This window comes from Gossypium arboreum, chromosome 2, assembly GCF_025698485.1.
Source record: "Gossypium arboreum isolate Shixiya-1 chromosome 2, ASM2569848v2, whole genome shotgun sequence".
Taxonomy (NCBI): Eukaryota; Viridiplantae; Streptophyta; class Magnoliopsida; order Malvales; family Malvaceae; genus Gossypium; species Gossypium arboreum.
Window position 1 is genome coordinate 114,939,591 of NC_069071.1, and position 18,268 is coordinate 114,957,858.

The 18,268-nt window shown below is 32.3% G+C and overlaps 3 protein-coding genes across 6 annotated transcripts; 1 reads left to right on the plus strand and 2 right to left on the minus strand.

The window, feature by feature from the left end:
- Nucleotides 1-97: 97 nt before the first annotated feature.
- Nucleotides 98-3,595, minus strand: LOC108464779 (ammonium transporter 2). Its single transcript, XM_017765054.2, has 4 exons — nucleotides 2,734-3,595; nucleotides 2,356-2,641; nucleotides 2,177-2,280; nucleotides 98-768 (listed from the first exon to the last, which is right to left on the minus strand). Exons 1-4 carry the CDS (start codon nucleotides 3,376-3,378, stop codon nucleotides 334-336), a joined length of 1,470 nt encoding a protein of 489 aa, XP_017620543.1. The 5' UTR covers nucleotides 3,379-3,595; the 3' UTR covers nucleotides 98-333.
- Nucleotides 3,596-11,741: 8,146 nt separating this feature from the next.
- LOC108466825 (basic leucine zipper 2-like) lies at nucleotides 11,742-12,985 on the plus strand. 3 transcript variants are annotated; one of them, XM_017767183.2, is made up of 5 exons: nucleotides 11,742-11,815; nucleotides 11,934-12,226; nucleotides 12,315-12,405; nucleotides 12,490-12,630; nucleotides 12,713-12,985. In XM_017767183.2, exons 2-5 carry the CDS (start codon nucleotides 11,964-11,966, stop codon nucleotides 12,728-12,730), a joined length of 513 nt encoding a protein of 170 aa, XP_017622672.1. In that variant the 5' UTR covers nucleotides 11,742-11,815; nucleotides 11,934-11,963; the 3' UTR covers nucleotides 12,731-12,985. The 3 variants fall into 3 exon arrangements, with proteins under 3 accessions (XP_017622672.1, XP_017622671.1, XP_052877866.1); XM_017767182.2 differs by having other exon boundaries at nucleotides 12,490-12,616; XM_053021906.1 differs by having other exon boundaries at nucleotides 11,797-11,831; nucleotides 12,490-12,616.
- Nucleotides 12,986-13,668: 683 nt separating this feature from the next.
- Nucleotides 13,669-15,599, minus strand: LOC108466783 (putative Myb family transcription factor At1g14600). 2 transcript variants are annotated; one of them, XM_017767151.2, is made up of 6 exons: nucleotides 15,404-15,593; nucleotides 14,907-15,179; nucleotides 14,749-14,825; nucleotides 14,639-14,675; nucleotides 14,402-14,540; nucleotides 13,669-14,307 (listed from the first exon to the last, which is right to left on the minus strand). In XM_017767151.2, the coding sequence occupies exons 2-6, from the start codon at nucleotides 15,145-15,147 to the stop codon at nucleotides 13,821-13,823; spliced, it is 981 nt and encodes a 326-aa protein (XP_017622640.1). In that variant the 5' UTR covers nucleotides 15,148-15,179; nucleotides 15,404-15,593; the 3' UTR covers nucleotides 13,669-13,820. The 2 variants fall into 2 exon arrangements, with proteins under 2 accessions (XP_017622640.1, XP_017622639.1); XM_017767150.2 differs by having other exon boundaries at nucleotides 14,907-15,599.
- Nucleotides 15,600-18,268: the final 2,669 nt, after the last annotated feature.

The following is an 18,268-nucleotide window of genomic DNA, read 5'->3' on the forward strand; positions in this document are numbered from 1 at the left end:
TCAACAAAATTACGATAAATCTAAATATAATAATATTAACAATTAATTTTTATTAAATCACCTTAAACCTAAATAAAATACTGAAAAGTCAACAATGTTTACTTTTAAATACTCAAAATATATAATTTTTACCAAATACATGTGTCAAATTAGACAAAAAAATTACAAGTAATATATTAAAAAATAATATCAAACTCGGATATCAAAAATACATTGAGGCTTAATTCAAAGCATTGGAAATGATAATCTCCATTTCTCAAAATTCAATAAGCAAAGAGTTGAAGACCTCTACCTATAAAATCATATTTACAGGAAATGTTTAATTGACTGCACCTAAAGATTAATGGTTACTCCTCTTGCACCATTGACATAAGGTGAAGGTGCTGCCACTTCTGAGAACTGAGAGGTGTGCCAACCATGTTCTGTTGGGTCATATTTTTCACCATCACCCCAAAGAGCATATGCTTCTTCTCCATGGGCAGCATCGTCACCGATCTCGAGCTGGTTATCGGGCATTCGTAATGGTATAAACAGCCTTATAAACAGAAGGATTATTGATGTAGAGACTACATTCCAAGTAATGACGAACAAGGCTGCAACTATTTGCTTCAAGAATTGTACTCCTCCATTGCCACCATAAAATGCACCCCTTGTGTCGAATGGTAGTATTAGCTTGCATAGGTCAGGCTCTGCTAATAGCCCGGTGAGGAGGCCGCCCAACAGGCCAGCCACTGCGTGTGTGTGAAATACACCAAGAGCATCATCTACCTGTGGTGACATACAAGCACTTCATAGCCTAAGTTCAAACTTCAAGACATGAAAATGGCCAGTAATAGTATCTTAGAAAATAACCAGGCATTGATTGCACTGTGAAATTACCCTTAATTTGTCAATTTTGACGTAAATTTAAAAATTTAATCCGATCAATTAAATTTAAAAATTCAATCCGATCAATTTAAATTTAAAGTAAATTTTATCTAATTTAATCATAAAAAGTTAACAATCTCAAACTCGAATTAACCTAAACTCAAAACGATCTAAATCAGTAACTCAAAATGACCAAAACTTTAAGTGATCATAACTAATAAAAATTATATGGACCCATAATAACAAGGTATAAAAACTAACTCTAAACCCAAATGACTTGTGCTCAAAATGAATTAAACACAAGACAATCATAACCTTAAAAGACAAAAACCCCGAATAAATTAATTTCGAAGGGTGCAAAGCATTGATTGTGTAAGTGAAAATACTTGGACTTGTCAATTTTCATTTGAATATGAAAATTCAATCCAATCAATCTAAATTTAAACTCGACTCATTTTAATTTGATTGCAAAAGTTTAACTTAAATTTATCTAATTCGAATCCTAATTGATCTAAACTCGAAATAAACTAAACCCAAAATAATTATAATCCATATTTATTTCAACTTAGAATAAGCAGCACAAAATAAGTTAAACAAAAATTAAAGGTTGAAAACCCAAAATTAATCAAAATTTAATATTTAAATTAACCCAATCAAACTTGGAGGCCTTGAACACTGTGGTTCAAAATTAAATCTCATTTCTCATGGAAGACGACAAAAAAGGATGATTAGAAACCTTTAATATGATATAGAAAATGGATGCAACAAACAATATTCTAATAAAATCCTACACGAGATACAAGGGACCATAGTTTTGGTTGTATATGATATATATTTAATGAAGCACCAAGGTTTGCAAGTTGAGGCCATGGTAGGTCCAGGAATGGTCGCCAATGTGAGGGGTTGGGTGGATTCCTAAATTCAATGACTTTAGACATTTTACCACTAGTGCTTTAATACGACTTACCTAATCTTTCTAGATTTTTTCAGGGGTCAAACTTTGTATTGAATTTCATGTAGAAAAAGTGATTGGAACATTCAAAGTTATCAGCCTAAGCCATCAAATTAGTCAACACAGGAAAAAGGTTAAATCATTATGTGAGACTTTAATTTTGGTAATTATTTTCACATCGGGTATGAATATTTTTCTATGTCTAAGTTAGACCCTGAATTTTACTATTGTTCTCAAATTCAGGCCTGAAAAAAAAAAGATTAGACCCAGATGTGAGGATAGCTGCAAGTTCAGACCCTAAAATGTAATTTAACCCAAAGAAACAAAGATGAGGATCAAAGTTGTACGGCCGCCTACCTTTTGTAGCAGGCTACATTTCTTGTGGAGGACCATCATAGATACCCATGGAATACTGCCTGAAAGCATCCCCATGACAATAGCAGCCCATGATTGCACCAAACCTGGAATGAAAACATTACGGTTTTTAAGCTTTTGAATCAGATTTAGAGTATAGAGTTTAGGGTTAAATTATGAACCTGCTCCTGGGGTGATGCAAGCAAGGCCTGTCATCATTCCTTGAACAGCTCCGACCACGGAAGGTTTTCTAAAGAACACAACATCAAGAGATGTCCAGATAAGAAGGCTTGTTGCTGCACAGACGTTTGTGTTTAGTACTGCTATTGAAGCGTCAATATTTGCAGCATATGGTGCACCGCCATTGAAACCTGACCATCCCATCCATAGCAAGCCAGCACCAGCAAGCATTAGCAAAACATTGTTTGGTGGAAACCTTTCTCTGTCACATTTTAGCCTTGGTCCAACCTGTGTCATGTTTTGTAAGAAAGTTATGGAACTTGATATTTATATCTATATACACAAATAAGCAAAGGATTGTGTAGTTTATGTTATGTTACCCAGTATGCGGCGGTGAGACCGGCGATCCCGGAGGAGAGGTGAATAACATATCCACCGGAGTAATCAATGACACCCCAATGATAAAGAAAGCCGCCACCCCAAAGACTAAAAGCTCCAACAGTGTAGGAAAATATAAGCCATAGGGGCACAAAAGCCATCCAGGCCCTAATATTCATACGGCCAAGGACTGAACCAGCGAGCAAAATAAGAGTAATAGCAGCAAAAGTGAATTGGAAATACACAAGGGTAGCCATGGGATATAAAGGCTCGGTGATATCATCTACATCATTGTAGCCTCTGTGCTTACTCTCCGGTACCTTGGCTCGGCCAAGAAGGTACTTTTGTCCTAAAGCCGGAGCACCTTTACCCCAAAAAGGGAGGAGTTCATCACCAAAGGCCATACGATAACATAAAAGCACCCAACAAATGAGGACTGCAGCAAAGGCGTAAAGCGCCATGAAGGCGGAATTGACGGCCCATTTCTTTTTAACAATACTAGCGTAGAGGATGACAAGACCAGGCATGCTTTGAATCCCCACTAATGTCGATGCCGTCATTTGCCATGCATTGTCTCCTTTGTTTAGCCATCCCGGTACTGCTGGGGCGAATTCTTTTACTGTATAAGCTATCTGTTCGGCAGCCATCGGAAAACCTACCGTCGGCTATGCAGACCAGAATCTTTTTTTTGAACAAAATATCTTCTTTAATGTGTAACTATATACATATATGTTAGGTGAAGTGAGAATACATTTTGGAGATGCTTTTAATTTTCTAACATAAATAATCCATTTATTTTTTTGGGAAATTTTTTGGAAGATTCCTACTTCAAGAATAAAAATCATGTATAGTCAACTATCATAATTAGTATAATATAATACCAAAATCATAATCGTAATCTTTAATACTTAATTTCAATATAATATAAACAATCACAATCCCTAATATTACTTTACATAATTAGAATTAATTAAAAGAGGATAAAGTCTTAATAATAACGTAATTAACACGATTCGCATTTAAATTATATTTAAAACGATAAACATCCTGATCATTACGTCAACATTTGATCTGTTACTAATGTATGTGACATTAAGATGACAACTTATGATAGTATGAAATCGAATCTTTATGAAATTCCAACCCAACAAAGCAAAGAACAAAAAAATAAACTTTTTTTTTTATTATGTTCACACTGGTAAAATAGGCAGCCGTTTGAATAGTTGTAGATTCTTCTTTTTTGTTGATATATTTGGACAAAGGATCAGTTTGTAAGAAATGTAAAATGGTTGTTTGTAATTATACTAAAGATTTAGGATGAATAAATATACATTAAGTAGACATACGAAGAGATTGATTTGGTTACGGAATTTTGAACTTGACTTAAAAGCACACGTGTTATTACTCAAGTACTTTTTCAACTGTTTAAATTCAGACAGTTTCCCAGCAAAACACGGACTCCAGTGGTAAAAAGATACGATAAAATTTTTAGCAGGTTGATTAGATTGGTAAAACCGTTATTATATTATGTTTTTTCCTCTATGTATTATCTTCACTAATTCAAAGTTGCAGGTGTTCCCACCTCTCTAAAATAAAAATTTTTATCTTTAATTTTTTATAATTTTAAAACTTTAAAAATTTAAATTAGTATATAATAAAATTACACTTTAACTCTTCAAGAATGAGAAAAATTAATTTAATCATTTAAATATTATAAAGATATAATCTATTAAAATTATAAGATTTCACTTTTGCTATCATAAAAATATACAACTTTGTTCCGGCCCCCCTCAAAATTTTTTTTGCTCCGCGGCTAACTAAAATCTAAACAATTTTTTTCTTCGATCTTCAACATTGTCAATTTGACTTGAATTTAAGGTATGCTCTTCTACTCACCGATGCGTATTAATCTACTGTACCTATCATTGAATTATTGCTTGAAGCTTACTAACATAACTCTAAAAAAAGCCTGAAATAAAAACTTTCGAATAGTTAAATAATTATTTAATTAAATTTTTAAAAATATAAATTTATTGATATCAATTAATAGAGTCTTAAAAAGAAGATGGAGCCAATGGTGTATCATTTGGGCTCCATCCTAATAAACAACTGAGGCAGTAGTAAGTGGGTCCAAAAATCAAAGTGAAACCCAATGAAACAAATATCCAAAAACGAAGGTCTCAAACACATTATTCATATTTATATACATTAAATTTGATTTAATATATAATTTGATATATGAAATATTTTGATTTGGTATAATTATATATATGAAATTTTGATTGCAGTTCAAATGTATACATAAAATCTTGATTTCGATTCAATTATACACATTTAAATAAATATATCAAATGATTTTTATATTGAATAAATATAATTATTTATGTATGCAATATATAAATATAAAATGATATTATATTAATAATTGTGTTAATAATTTGTGAGAATTGAATCAAATCAAATTAAAATTTATGTATAAAATTGTACATTAAATCAAAGTTTATATATAATTTTAAGATTTATTATTTGTGATTATAGAATGGACAAGTTGCCTTAATCAAAAAACCCTGTAATGCAAGTTTGACTTTTGTACAAACTTATTATTCACTAGCTTTCATAGGAAAATAATTAAGTTAAGTGGGAACTTCAGCTTTCATGGTTGTTTCAAGCGAAAACGAGAATAATCAAACTTCAAGCTCAATGTAAATGTAACGTAGAGAGTTAAAGATTGATCGACACTTTTTGGTGTGATTGTACGAGAATGTGCTTAAAAGCTGCACACGAAAGCTTGATGAAACCTTCGATGCAGGCTCTTGCCATTGTTCAAGCTCTTATGATGGCTTGAGATTTGGAGTTCTGCTACATCATTATTGAGTTGGACAATTTAGCTCTTAAACTTAATAGTGATAGCTTGGACTTGTCTCTTTATAGATGAATCATTGAGGAAGTTGACTTTTATGTCTTTTCGCTATGCCCAGGTTGTGCATTGCTTGGTCCATTGACCTGTGGATGAAAGCCCAATTTAAGGGCAGCTCCCTGTTATTGAACTTAGTATATGTGAGTGATGTAATTAGCAACAATTTAATCCTTATCCAATGTATTAAATTTATCTTATAGTTATGATTCTGATTTGAGAAATCCTTGTAGATGCGGCATAGAGAATTAAAGATGAATCGACACTTTTTAATGTGATTGTACATAACTCAAAAGAGATGGTGCTTGAGAGTTGCACACGATAGCTTGAGGAAACTTTCGATGTTTTATCCTCGAAGCTCTCTCCATTGTTTAAGTTCTTATGATAGTTCGAGATTTGAACTTTTACTACATCATTATTAAATGTAGTATTGAATATAGTATATGTGAGTGATGTGATTAGCAACAATTTAATCCTTATGCAATGCATTAAACTATTTTTAGTTAAGTTTCTTCTTTCTAAATTAATAGTTTATTGGCGCGTTTAAACATTGTTAAGATTTTAAATTAAAGAATGATTTCAAAACTTGACCTATCTACTCTTCTTTGAAAGGATCGAATTTGAACTTTCTTTTCTTCTCAGATTTTTTTAAAAAGAATACAAAAGCATAAATTATAACATATAATGTGCTGTAAGTATATTTTTTTTTTCAATTTATGAAGAGAATAAGAACCCAATTAAACAATTAGTGCAAAACAATGATCACTAAGTGTCATGGGAGTATCTGGCGTTGTTAAGTGCGAAGAATTTATGAACTTTCTCTTCCTGAAGATTCTATTTGCAACTTCGAGTAGCTAGGACACCATTTTTTGTGTCATTTTCAAGCACTCAAAACTGTTACGAGCACACCAATGAACCTCCTACCTGTTAGGCAAAAAACTTGGTGAGCCCTTGTAGGACTATATCAAATGTTTCCATACCGCAATGGGCACTATATATTGGACAAAACAATGGACGGTAGATTCTTTTACAATGGCCGTAGGCCAAGATTATTTGAAATATGCTCTTACAAAAAACCAAGCCACATCACGTCCTTGATTTATATGAAAAACTTAGAAGTCCATAGAAATGGTGGAAATGAAAATATCTAATGTTGAATTTGATGTTGAACCTTATGTTTTGCTTCGATCAAGGTGCTATCATCATTCTCACTGGTAATCCGCTAGCAGAGATTAACACAGAATGCACCCTAGCTTGCGAGTGAACTTAAGGAATGGGGGACACATCAGTCTTGTTCTCCTAGTTCACCAAGGAAGGCTTTCCTGACCTTTTTGTTAAGGGGAGGTCGACTCCTTTCGGAGGAGTCTTCGTAGTGTCGTTTGTTGAGAGTTAATAAGCCCTTCAATGGGTCGATATTGTCCTTGGTCAAGATTTTGTCTCCTAACTCTGTGGAGAGTTCAAGTGCCTAAAGCGTCGAGTTCAACAAAGTGAACATCTCATTAGATCAAATCGTAAGTGGTGCATGATAGGCACCAACTAATTAGGGATGTGAGCATCCCCGTTTGATATGACTGCTCTATTGAACATGTTGCCTTAGACACTCGAACTCTCCACAATGTCGACAAAAGAACCTCCAATTGAAGACAATACCAATCTATTGAGGGTTTAGCCAGCTCCCAATGAACAAAATTTCAAAAACCTCAAAAGTAGGTAGCCTCTCCTCAATAAATATATATTATATTTTAAATTAACCAAACTCAATTATTTTATCCCAATCCAACTCAATTATAATATATCATTTAAATTGAAAAATTGGTTAACCCTATTGATGTTAAATAAGTTTTGTTAAAAAATAATCTAATAATTAAGGTTCAATCTATTATTTGGTACTTAAGTGATACTTTTTTCTAATGTGGTACGTCCTATATTATTTTTTGGTACGTAAAGGTAACGGTGTTAACTTTTTAGTGTTTAATTCGAGTTTTAGGGTTGATTTAATGAAAGTTAATTGTTAATATTATTAGATTGAATTTCTCATGATTTTTCAATAGCATAAATTTATTATTATTTGTGAATTTGTTTAATTTTATATTAAATATGTCAAATATAATTTAAAATGTGATTTAATTCGAGTTTTAAGGTTAATTTGATGAAAATTGATTGCTAATATTATTAGCTAATTATTAATTTTCATCAAATCAAATCTAAAACCAATTAAACATTAAAAATTAACATTATTTTCTTAAAATTTTCTACATGGAAACAATTTTGGATTAGGATGAATCCCCATACAAAATTTTGAATTTCAAATTTGATTCTAACAAATCCATATAAGTCATTATTTCCTAAATCAATAGTTTATTGGTGCGTATAATCACGGTTAGAGTTTTAAATTAAGGTACAACAAACAAAATAAATTTATACTTATCCATTTCAAAACTTTGACCTACCTACTCTTCGATTTGAATTTTCTTTTCTTCTTAAATTTTATCAAAAAAAATAAAAAAAATGAAATTATAACGCATAGTACGTTGTAAGTAATAATTTTTTTTTAATTTTAATTTTACCGTTAAACAATATGAGACGTTTTTAATAAAACCTAACGTGGCATAAAATTTATAAAATAACAAATTTTGTCCTTATCGAAATACGATTAAAGGAAGATTTTTACTACTATACTAATTTATTTATTAGGTTAATATTTGATGCACTGGCAATGTATAATTTTAAAGACGATTAATTAACCAAATAATGAATTGATGATATGTCTCTTCCTGAAGGTTTCTATCTAGTAGGCAAAAAGTTAGCGAGCCTGTGCGGGGCTATATCAAATGTTTCCGTACTACGACCATGGGCACTAGAGATTTGACTGGACAATGGATGGTAGACACTTTTACAATAGCTGTAGGCCAAGAATATTTGAAATATGCTCTTAAAAAAAAGCCACGTCAGCTTATTGATTTATATGAAAAAGCTCAAAAATTAGTGGAAATGGAGGAAATGAAAATATCTAATGTTGAATTTGATGTTGAATCCTATGTTTTGCTTTCATCAATGTCCTATCCTCCTTCTAACAAGTTACTCGGTGATAGAGATTAATACAGAATGCACCTTAGCTTGCACATAAACTTGAAGGGCGGGAGACATCATTTTCATTCTCATTCAAATGTTCTTATAAGGTATTGGGTGCCAAATTGGTGTGATAGTCAAATGATCCGTTTATCCGTCCTGAGTTCGAGTATAGTTAATAGGGATTATAACATATGAACTTGATAAATGATATTGAATTGATATGGTTATATGAATAAGTACTATGTATGCATATATGTGAAACATGACTAAAGATATATAACATGTGAAAGATCATGCAAACTGGTTATTATAAGCTTTGGGGGCCGAAATGCAAATGAAACGAATCAACAGATTCTAGATTGAAATGAAATAGAAGAATGAGTAATTGGTATGCTATGTAATGAAAGCAGATGTACCTCTTATTTATAGATAGCACAACATGATATGTTTATATGAAATAGTCAATGAATTAGTACATAAAGTTAATATATGAACTAGAGTTTGAATATATATGTAAAAGTGATATATTAGTTGATGATGTTGGTAGTTAGTGGTATATCAAATGAATTTTATGATATGCTATTTAGATTACATTATTGACTTGAATCATGAAATTATCATAATGCTTTATTGCTCAACGTACGATTTGTTTATTCCGTGTGTAGGTATTAGTGGATCTCGAAGTCTCGAAAGGTGAAGAAGCATCTAGGTCATAAATTCTCGACTCAATAATGTTTGTACAATTCTTTATGTTTTAATATGTGACATGTATAATCACGATTTGGTATTTTGGATATAATGGTTGGTTTGATTTACGGTACATGAGCTGTATATGATATATATTAGTAACAGACTGTTGAAATGTTTAAGTTATGTAAATGAGCATAAATATTGAGTAGAATTGCAATTCGGGATCCTAAAACCAAATGAGATTTGCCTTCAATATCGCAACATTAGGCCTCAACGTCGTGATGTTCCTTTACTAAAGTCATGTCAACCTCTTGTTTTCGAATCACGACACTGCACTATTGAAGTCACGACACCAAGCTTCTGTCCTTGATGTCACGACATAACCCATCATGGTCATGACGTCAAACAGATAAACTTTGAAAGTTTTACATTTTAGTCCTTAAATGACCTCAGGTTATCGAAAGAGCTTTTGTAAACTTGTTTAAACCCCAAAATTGTTTATGTAACATGTTGTAATTACATATTGAATATTATAATGTGTGTAACCTATTGAATTGAGATCATAGTTGTCCCGGCAACAAATGTGACATCCTGTAACTTGGACTCAACGATCGGATTAGATATAGGGTATTATATCTCCTCAACAAATATATATTATATATAATTTGAATTAACCCATCTCAATTATGTTATCCCAACCCAAATCAATTAAAATATATCATTTAAAATGAAAAAATGGTTAAATTGATTGAAGATAAATAGGTTTAGTTAAAATCAAAGACCAATCAATCAAGGCTTGACACTTTTTTCTAATGTAGTACTTGTGTTTTTTTTTGTTCAATTTAGTACCAATATTTGACAAAAAATTTATATTTTGGTACTCAAATGTAACAATGTTAACTTTTATTGTTTAATTTAAGTTTTTGGTTAATATGATGAAAGCTAATTACTAATATTATTAAGTTTGAATTTTTCATGATTTTGTTAACAAAATAAATTTATTATTAATTATGAACTTGTTTAATTTTGCATTCGATTTATCAAATACAGTTCAATGATGCAATTTACTTGAGTTTTAGAGTTAATTTGATGAAAATTAATTTCTAATTATGAATTTTCATTAAATCAACTCCAAATCCGAATTAAACATTAAAAATTAACACCGTTATCTTCATCTATCAAAATGTGTAACTTTTGTCAAATATAAGACCACATTTGACCAAAAAATAACATATGACCATATTATAAAAAGTGTCAAATTTAGATACTAAATTATACGAATAATTAACATGTATAAAAATCGACACAATTGATGAAGATACCAATTGGCCCAGCATCTACACCTCTATGAGAAGTTGTGCAATTTTCATTCATTCTAGTAAAGTTGGGCAATTGAATTATATTTGTTACTTAATTCTGATATTGATTTGGGAATTTCTTGTTTATTGTCTACCATTCTTAAAATATTAACTAATGGAGCTCAGTTAGTAGTACTTTTCCCCCTTTTTGTGCTTTTTTTTTAAACGTAATTTAGTGCATGAAAAGAAGATTTCAACTCATCCATTTTTGCATTTCAATTTTAAGATGAAAGTTCAAAGAAAATTGTCAAAATGTGTAACAATTTTTGTATATCGAAACAATTATGTATCAAGACGAATTCGCACACAGAATCTCGAATTCCATATATGGTGTGAACTGTAATCCATATAAGTCATTATTTCCTAAATTAATCATTTATTGGCACGCGTGTAATCATAGTTAATGAATGACGAACAAAATAAATTTATACATATCCTTTTCAAAATTTTGACCTACCACCTCTTTTTTGAAAAGATTGAATTTGAATTTCCCGAGATTAAAAAAATGAAATTATAACGCATAATGTGCTGTAAGTAATAATTTCTTTTTTCAATTTTAGGTTTACAATTAAAACAATGAGACGTTTTTAGTAAAAGATAACGTGGCATAAGATTTTATAAAATAACAAATTTTGTCCTTACCAAAACATAATTACAAATAGATTTTTGCTAACACACAAATATTGGGTTAGTATTTGATACAATAACAATCTATAATCCTATATATGATTAATTAATTTGATATATTTACGTATTTAAATTTTCTTTTATTCCCAACTTAAATTAATATTTTTATTTTAATTTCTTACACATCACATATGAATTATGATTATTATTTTCAAACATTACGTTTATTATTTATTGTATGTTATTTTTAAATATGCATATATATTCTAATTCACTAGCCGTGCATAATATTTCTTTTTACATATAAACTCGCCATATATTAATGATTTAACTATTTTTAGAATTTATTGCCAGTTATAGAGAATTTCACCTCAATATAAACCCATGTCTGTGGAACAAAGACCACACAAGCAGTCTTAGAACGTAAGTCTAAGAAACAGTAGGGCTGTCTGCCTGGTTATTTCTTTCAAATTTTGTGGTTTTTTAACTTTGTTTTTTTAAGCTAAATGATGAGATATTACTGTAACTTTTGCTTTTTCAGGTTGCTTATTGTTCAAGGAACATAACAACAATGGATCCAAAGAATGAAACCTCCCCAAATGCTGCTGATAACCAAATGCTGAATCCCAATGCTGAAAATGAGGACCTAACGCTGCCTTTAGAGTCCATTCAGCCCCGTAGGGTCTCATTGCACAAGAGATCAGCAAGTGATTCTCTTGCCTTTGTGAAAGAACCTTATTGGCACGCACCAAGCTCCAGTGCACAAGGGCGCTTGCTCGGCGGAGCAGCCGGTTCATCATCGGCTTCTCACATGGACCCCAAGAAGCTGAAACGGTTGCACTTGCATTTAGTATTTTGTTATCATATTAAACTACATTTAATATTTTGTTCTAACAATCATTTCTTTTTACTTGTGCTTTAGCCTGATTGCCAATAGAGCTTCCGCTCAGAAATCCCGGCTGCGCCGGGTTGAGTACGTAGACAAACTGGAAAAAAAGGCTGAGTTCCTAGAGGTTATTGAATTCACTTATTGAAAGTAAACTATTTATTAATGTTTCTTCTCTTTAGTTCGGTCCAATAATCTTGTATATATGCAGGCCACTGCCTCGTTGGTATCTCCTCGAGTGACTTCTGAACGAAAGAAACGCATGATGTTGCTGAAAGAGAATGCTGAACTGAAACAGAAAATTGAATTTTATGACAAACTACTGGAAAAGCAAGATGGTGAAGCAGCAATGGTTTTTTTCTTTTTCTTTTTTTTTTTCTAAATTAAATATTAGCAAATGAGTAAGCTAAACCTATACTTTCTGGTTTTTGCAGCTGAATATAAAGCACTGAAGGAGGAGAGGGACTTGTTATCCTTCACTAATCTCCTGATCCAAGAAGGCATTTAGAAATATTTGGATTTCAAGATCCAATATTTAAAAGGAGCCAAGCCTGTTTGCTATGTTTTCGTTTTCAATTTCCAAAGTGTTGTTTCCAGTTAGCTGGACTTTTCAATTTTATTTTCAGATAATAGTTTGTATTCAAGCTAGTTCTTGAACCATCAGTATTTCTGTTTATCATATTAATGAAATGAAGGCTTCTTTTCTAGTATATGTGCAGTAGTTTTACTTCTTCTTTTTTCTTAATATCTTGGATGGATCAAAATATGAATGAACAACTTCCTGAACCATTTTTGAGACAGCAAACAATGAATCACATAGGTCCCTTTTGCCCCAATTTCTTGTCCCACAACAAGACATGGAAGCGTTTTCGTTTTCTTAGCAATTTTAGAGGGGCAGGGCCCTGCCTACCCCTTGGCGCCGTCCTTAGACTCAAAAGAAATTTTAAAACGCACGAAACCCTAAGCAACCAATTCATTCGATTGTCAGCCAAGACGCCAAGTCATCTGGCATAACAAGTAGTTCTTAATACTCAGTAACCTTCTCTAGAAAGACTTGAGTAAACGAGGTTGCAAGACCATACACTCAGCAACCGGTGCACCTGCAAGCAACCAACGACCATACACCTTCTAAACAGCCTGAATGTTGGGTGTAAATACTAAAGTATGACTCTCATTTTATTATTTTGTTACTATCATCAATCTTTTTGTTGATTTAAGCATCGAAGTGTACCCTAGAACACAAGCTCCGACGTCTCTTCTAAAGCTTTGTCTTGTAAGCATGTCCAAGTCCGAAATATTATCCAATATCAACTTGTAGGTCCAATCCATCACCACCAAGAAGACACCAAAGTATGAAGCTGGAATTGTAGCCTGTCTTATTTGGACATAGTTCTAAATTCAAATTTATTGGAGAAAGAAACGACAAGACATTAAGAAAAAGGGCTATTATCAATTGGTGTAATATTAGTACAAGACAATGAGAAAAAAAATAACCTTTCCTATTGGATAAGTACCTCAAGATCTCACTTAGAATTGTCCCATTCATATAGTCAGATCTAGAGTACTTACCCTTCTCGCATTCTTCTTAGTACAATGATCTTCTTCACTTTTCAATCTACTAAGCTTTGATGATGATGATGATGGTGAATATAATGATAGAGATAACTCACTCACTACATCGCCTTGCTCGGAATTTGGCTGCTTATCTTCCTTTGCAGTTATACGTAGCGATAGATCTAAATCGAGGTCGCAATCAAAAGTCTTTCTTTTCGTTGATTTCAAGTCTTGGCTAATCAAAGGGCTATTATGAATGCTTAAACTAGTATTTTGGCTCATGGAACTTGTCTCAATTGGGCCTAATCTTGGTTGCACTTGGTTACACTTGAAATCGTAACTGGCCCAATTACTGCTGAAGATCTTCTCCGTCACCGTTCGATGCAACCCCGGTCTTGATTCATTGATGAAACTTGTGCTTGTATACGGACGGCGCATTGAGTACTCGCGGTTACCCAAGGAAGCATCTCCATATCTTGAAAAGAAGTGAAATTTTGCGTCAATCCCATGTTTACGTACATTCACGATGGAGATGTGAAAGATTGAATGTTGATGGGTGAATTTGGTACCTGTAAAAACTACTAGAACTGTCACCTTGATGATGATGATGATGAAGAAGATTACTGTATCCTTGCAGCATGGGAAGTTGGCTGAGGTTATAAATATTTCGATCTCCACTTTCCACAAGATGCCTATGATTGCTTATGACTGCCATGGAAATAGATAGCTTTATTAAGGATTAGGGACCACCACCACCATGAAATGAACCCTAAAAAAAGTTGAACTATACATATACATATATATACCTTGGCCTGAATCATCAATCTTCTTGCTTCTATACATCTGATTGAAAAACATATTGTTAGGAACAAAAATTAGATGATTTTTCATTATATGTTATGGTCCAAGAAAGAACCTGTAGATGGCTCTTGACATGAGCGATGCTAAGTCCTTTAATATTCATAAGTTCAAGAACCAACTTTGGGGTAGCTCCTGAATTACCAAATATTGTTTTCTTTGTTAAAATTAAACACCAAAAATAAGAGAAGAAGATGAAGAACGGAGTTAACTCACTGTCTTGGCCACCGAGTCTTTCGACGGCGTGAACGAAACGAAGGTGAAGATCGGGTGTCCACCGTAGCCTCGGCAACTTGGATCTAACATAAGGCCTTACCGACAGCTTCTTCTCGTTCTCTTCCACCGTGCTGTTACTTGAGCTTCCACCATTCTTAGGCCTACTTTCACCTTCATTTTCTTCGCTCTCAGTCTCGGCTTTCACCGTCTTCGAACATCCGGTGCCGCTGTTCTCTTCCATCGTTACAAGCTAAGCTGGCTTCCCCTCTTAATCTTCAATATAAAAGAGACAACTTATGAACATGGAGGGCTTAAAAATGAAGTCCTAGCATATTGGTTAATCAAAATAAGCTTATTAATTTTGTTTTCTCTTATGGTAACACATAGAGAAAGCATAGACCCTAAGGCCTAAGCATTAAGCAAAGCTATAACTGGTTTATTAAAACAAAGAGGATGATATGAGAAACCCTAGATCTTGACAGGGAAGACAGACAAACCTGTGTGTTTTTTTTTTTCTCTCTCTTGGGATTGGGACAAGTAAACAATAATATTTCTTCATATCCTCATGTATATATCATCAACATCTTATACCGACCATGCCATGCTATGCATGCATGTAAGTCATGCATTGAAGTATACACCATCTATATCCATGCATATATATATATATATATATTCCAGTCATGTGATTTCTTCCATGATTTAACTTATGTACACTACATAGAAATTAAAAAAAAATTACTACTACAAGGAATTAATTAATTAAGGTCGACAGGTTTTTGTAATTTGGCACGATAAGCAAAAAGATATAATAGACATACACATATCTTACTATTTTAAGAAATAAGAAAACATAATTTTTTTTAAAAATTACCACAAACTTTTCTTACACAAATTTTGAACTTGTTTTGTCGGAATGTAAATTTAAACTCTTACTTCAAAGTGGACTTTTGTTGTTATTATTTTTGTCAGTTGGCTAAAATGAAAAAATAAAACTTTTGTGTTTCTGATGGCCGTCAGGTTGAAATATATCCAAAGAAAAAACCTCATTTTTACTTTATTTTATACTTAATTATTCCATGATGACTGAGAATTGGTATACAACAGTTCCAAGAGTCGACAAATTACTTAATAATATTTCGAGAAATTCCTTATATAAGCTTAGGTAGATGCAATATTGTACTCAATATTTTTGGCTGTTTGTAAGCTTTTACAGTATTTCCATGACTAGGTAATTTTTGGACCCTAAACTGTTAACATTGGCAATAGTTTTCTAAAGGATTTTTTTGATGAATTGAGCTTATTCTTGGAGTTTTGAAGTTACTATGCTTATTTGATTTGTCACACGCATGAAGGTTTCAACTTAATGTATATTTTATATTTGTTTTACTGATTATAAAGATTAATATTTTTAAAATTTTTGGACTTTTAAGATTTGAGTTCATTTAGAAATGTAATGTATTTTATTATTGCATCCAATATTTATAGGTAAAAATTAGACATTAATGGAAGTCGGGCATATATATGGTCAAATTCTAGTTTAGATCCTTCTGTTGTACTTAAATTTAAAATTTAATCATTTTACTTTTGTTTGAGATAACTTAATCCTCTACTTTTTTTTTATAACTATAGGTGTTCTCATCTATTATACGATCTGAACCTAGTCTTGTTCGAGCTTGATTCAAATGCTTAGAAAATAAGTTCACTTCTACTTCTTCCAACCACTTGTTTGTCCCTCTACTTTTTTTATAACCTCGTTAATTAGTTTTGGGGACTATTTAAACTAACTAATGGTATGAAAGTAGATATTTCAAATTAAAATGTTGGTACTAAATATCCAATTTGAGCCTAGTAGAGAATGAAAGCCATAATTTGACCTACATATAAACAAAGCTAGAAAAACATTGTAGTTTGTGAAACAGCTGCAAATTGCAGCTGAGATTATAAACTTGCAATGGAGATAGAGCAGTTGGGAGGAATGGATATTAAATATAAGAAGGAAAGGAAAGAAAAGGGAATGAGCAGTGAGTCACGTTGAGGGAAGAGGATTGATGGGTCAGTACAGTGAGTCTCTCTCTCTCTTTGATGCATGTGTAAGAGAGAGCTCATGTGAATGTGATGCTAAGCTGTAGCTGATGCAGACCCTAACTCAGAAACATGATTATCAAATTGCCTTTCCAACGGGAATCACGGGCTCTGTTCCTCACTTTCATCACCCTTTCATTCACACCCCCTCACCTTCATCACCCTTTGTTTCTAAAATCAAGGGGAGGACCATTCCAGCATGCACAAAACATAGCACCCAACAAGGGGAAATTTTTGGTTTTTTATACTAATGTTCTTATTGAATAAGAAGAAAAGAGGGCTTAAAACCATACAATATTCCATCCAATTCCATGTCTTGCAATAGGGTTTGCAGATTATTTTTCTGTTGCAAGTCCAAGGGGTTATTTGCATACACGATATAAAAAAAAAATCATTGACCCTTTCTATTTTGGGTTTCCATTTCAATCTCAAGTTTATGTTATTCAAGTTTGAGGTTTGAGTTTTTTAAATCTATTAATTATAATTTAAATTCTAATTATTTTAAGTTTGAATCATTTCAATTTTTATTGCTCAATCAAAAAAAATTATTAAAAATAAAACAGACATAACAATGTTTGCAATTACAACAATATATCACAATAACAGTCAATCCTAGACCATAAACATAGTATTTCTATCTATGTCTGTCTTAGCCAGAGAATCTATCCAACTATTTTCTTCCAGTAAGACAAAGAGTAATTTTCACATCAGGAATCAATGTAATATAATGATCAATAATTTTGAAAATTTCTCCATATCTTCAAGATCGAGAGAGTGATTTAAAATACCATGAAATGACAAACACTTAAGTCGGAAGATTTAGAGAATAAAGCAATATTTCTACTAAATTCATTTTGATCATTTTAAATAAAAAGAGGAGAAGTTAGCTAGCTAGGCATGTAGTTGCCTTGAATGAGAAAGTAGATATAACGGTTAGGGGGAAGAGCTTTTTCATTCCTCCCACGTGTTACAGACATGGACCTCTATAGCATACATACTTAGTGGAAAATAGAATAGGGTAAGGGGACTTCCCTTCGATGTACTATTGTGCATTTCCCATCATTCACAGGGATCTTGCCTTACTTTCCCATTTTGAAACAAATTATTAATTTCCCTTTATTTTTTCGCACTTATTTAATCGGTATTTTGGTTCAAGATAATTTCAATGTGAATTACAAGAGGAGATTAAAGCTTTAACAGTAATATGATTAATGCAACTTGAATCCAAATCACATCCGGAACAGGAAACATTCTCACTATCAAACCAACATGTAGGA

Bases quoted from the DNA above. Each gene is read 5' to 3' on its own strand.
- LOC108464779 (XM_017765054.2), bottom strand. From the start codon at position 3,378: ATGGCTGCCGAACAGATAGCTTATACAGTAAAAGAATTCGCCCCAGCA. The intron at 2,642-2,733 runs GTAACATAACAT...AACATGACACAG, and splicing joins GTCTCACCGCCGCATACTGG to GTTGGACCAAGGCTAAAATG. The intron at 2,281-2,355 runs GTTCATAATTTA...TTTTCATTCCAG, and splicing joins TTGCATCACCCCAGGAGCAG to GTTTGGTGCAATCATGGGCT.
- LOC108466783 (XM_017767150.2), bottom strand. From the start codon at position 15,147: ATGGAAGAGAACAGCGGCACCGGATGTTCGAAGACGGTGAAAGCCGAG. The intron at 14,826-14,906 runs GTGAGTTAACTC...TTGGTAATTCAG, and splicing joins AAGACTCGGTGGCCAAGACA to GAGCTACCCCAAAGTTGGTT. The intron at 14,676-14,748 runs GTTCTTTCTTGG...TTTTTCAATCAG, and splicing joins ATGTCAAGAGCCATCTACAG to ATGTATAGAAGCAAGAAGAT.
- LOC108466825 (XM_017767182.2), top strand. From the start codon at position 11,964: ATGGATCCAAAGAATGAAACCTCCCCAAATGCTGCTGATAACCAAATG. The intron at 12,227-12,314 runs GTTGCACTTGCA...CTTGTGCTTTAG, and splicing joins GACCCCAAGAAGCTGAAACG to CCTGATTGCCAATAGAGCTT. The intron at 12,406-12,489 runs GTTATTGAATTC...GTATATATGCAG, and splicing joins AAAAGGCTGAGTTCCTAGAG to GCCACTGCCTCGTTGGTATC.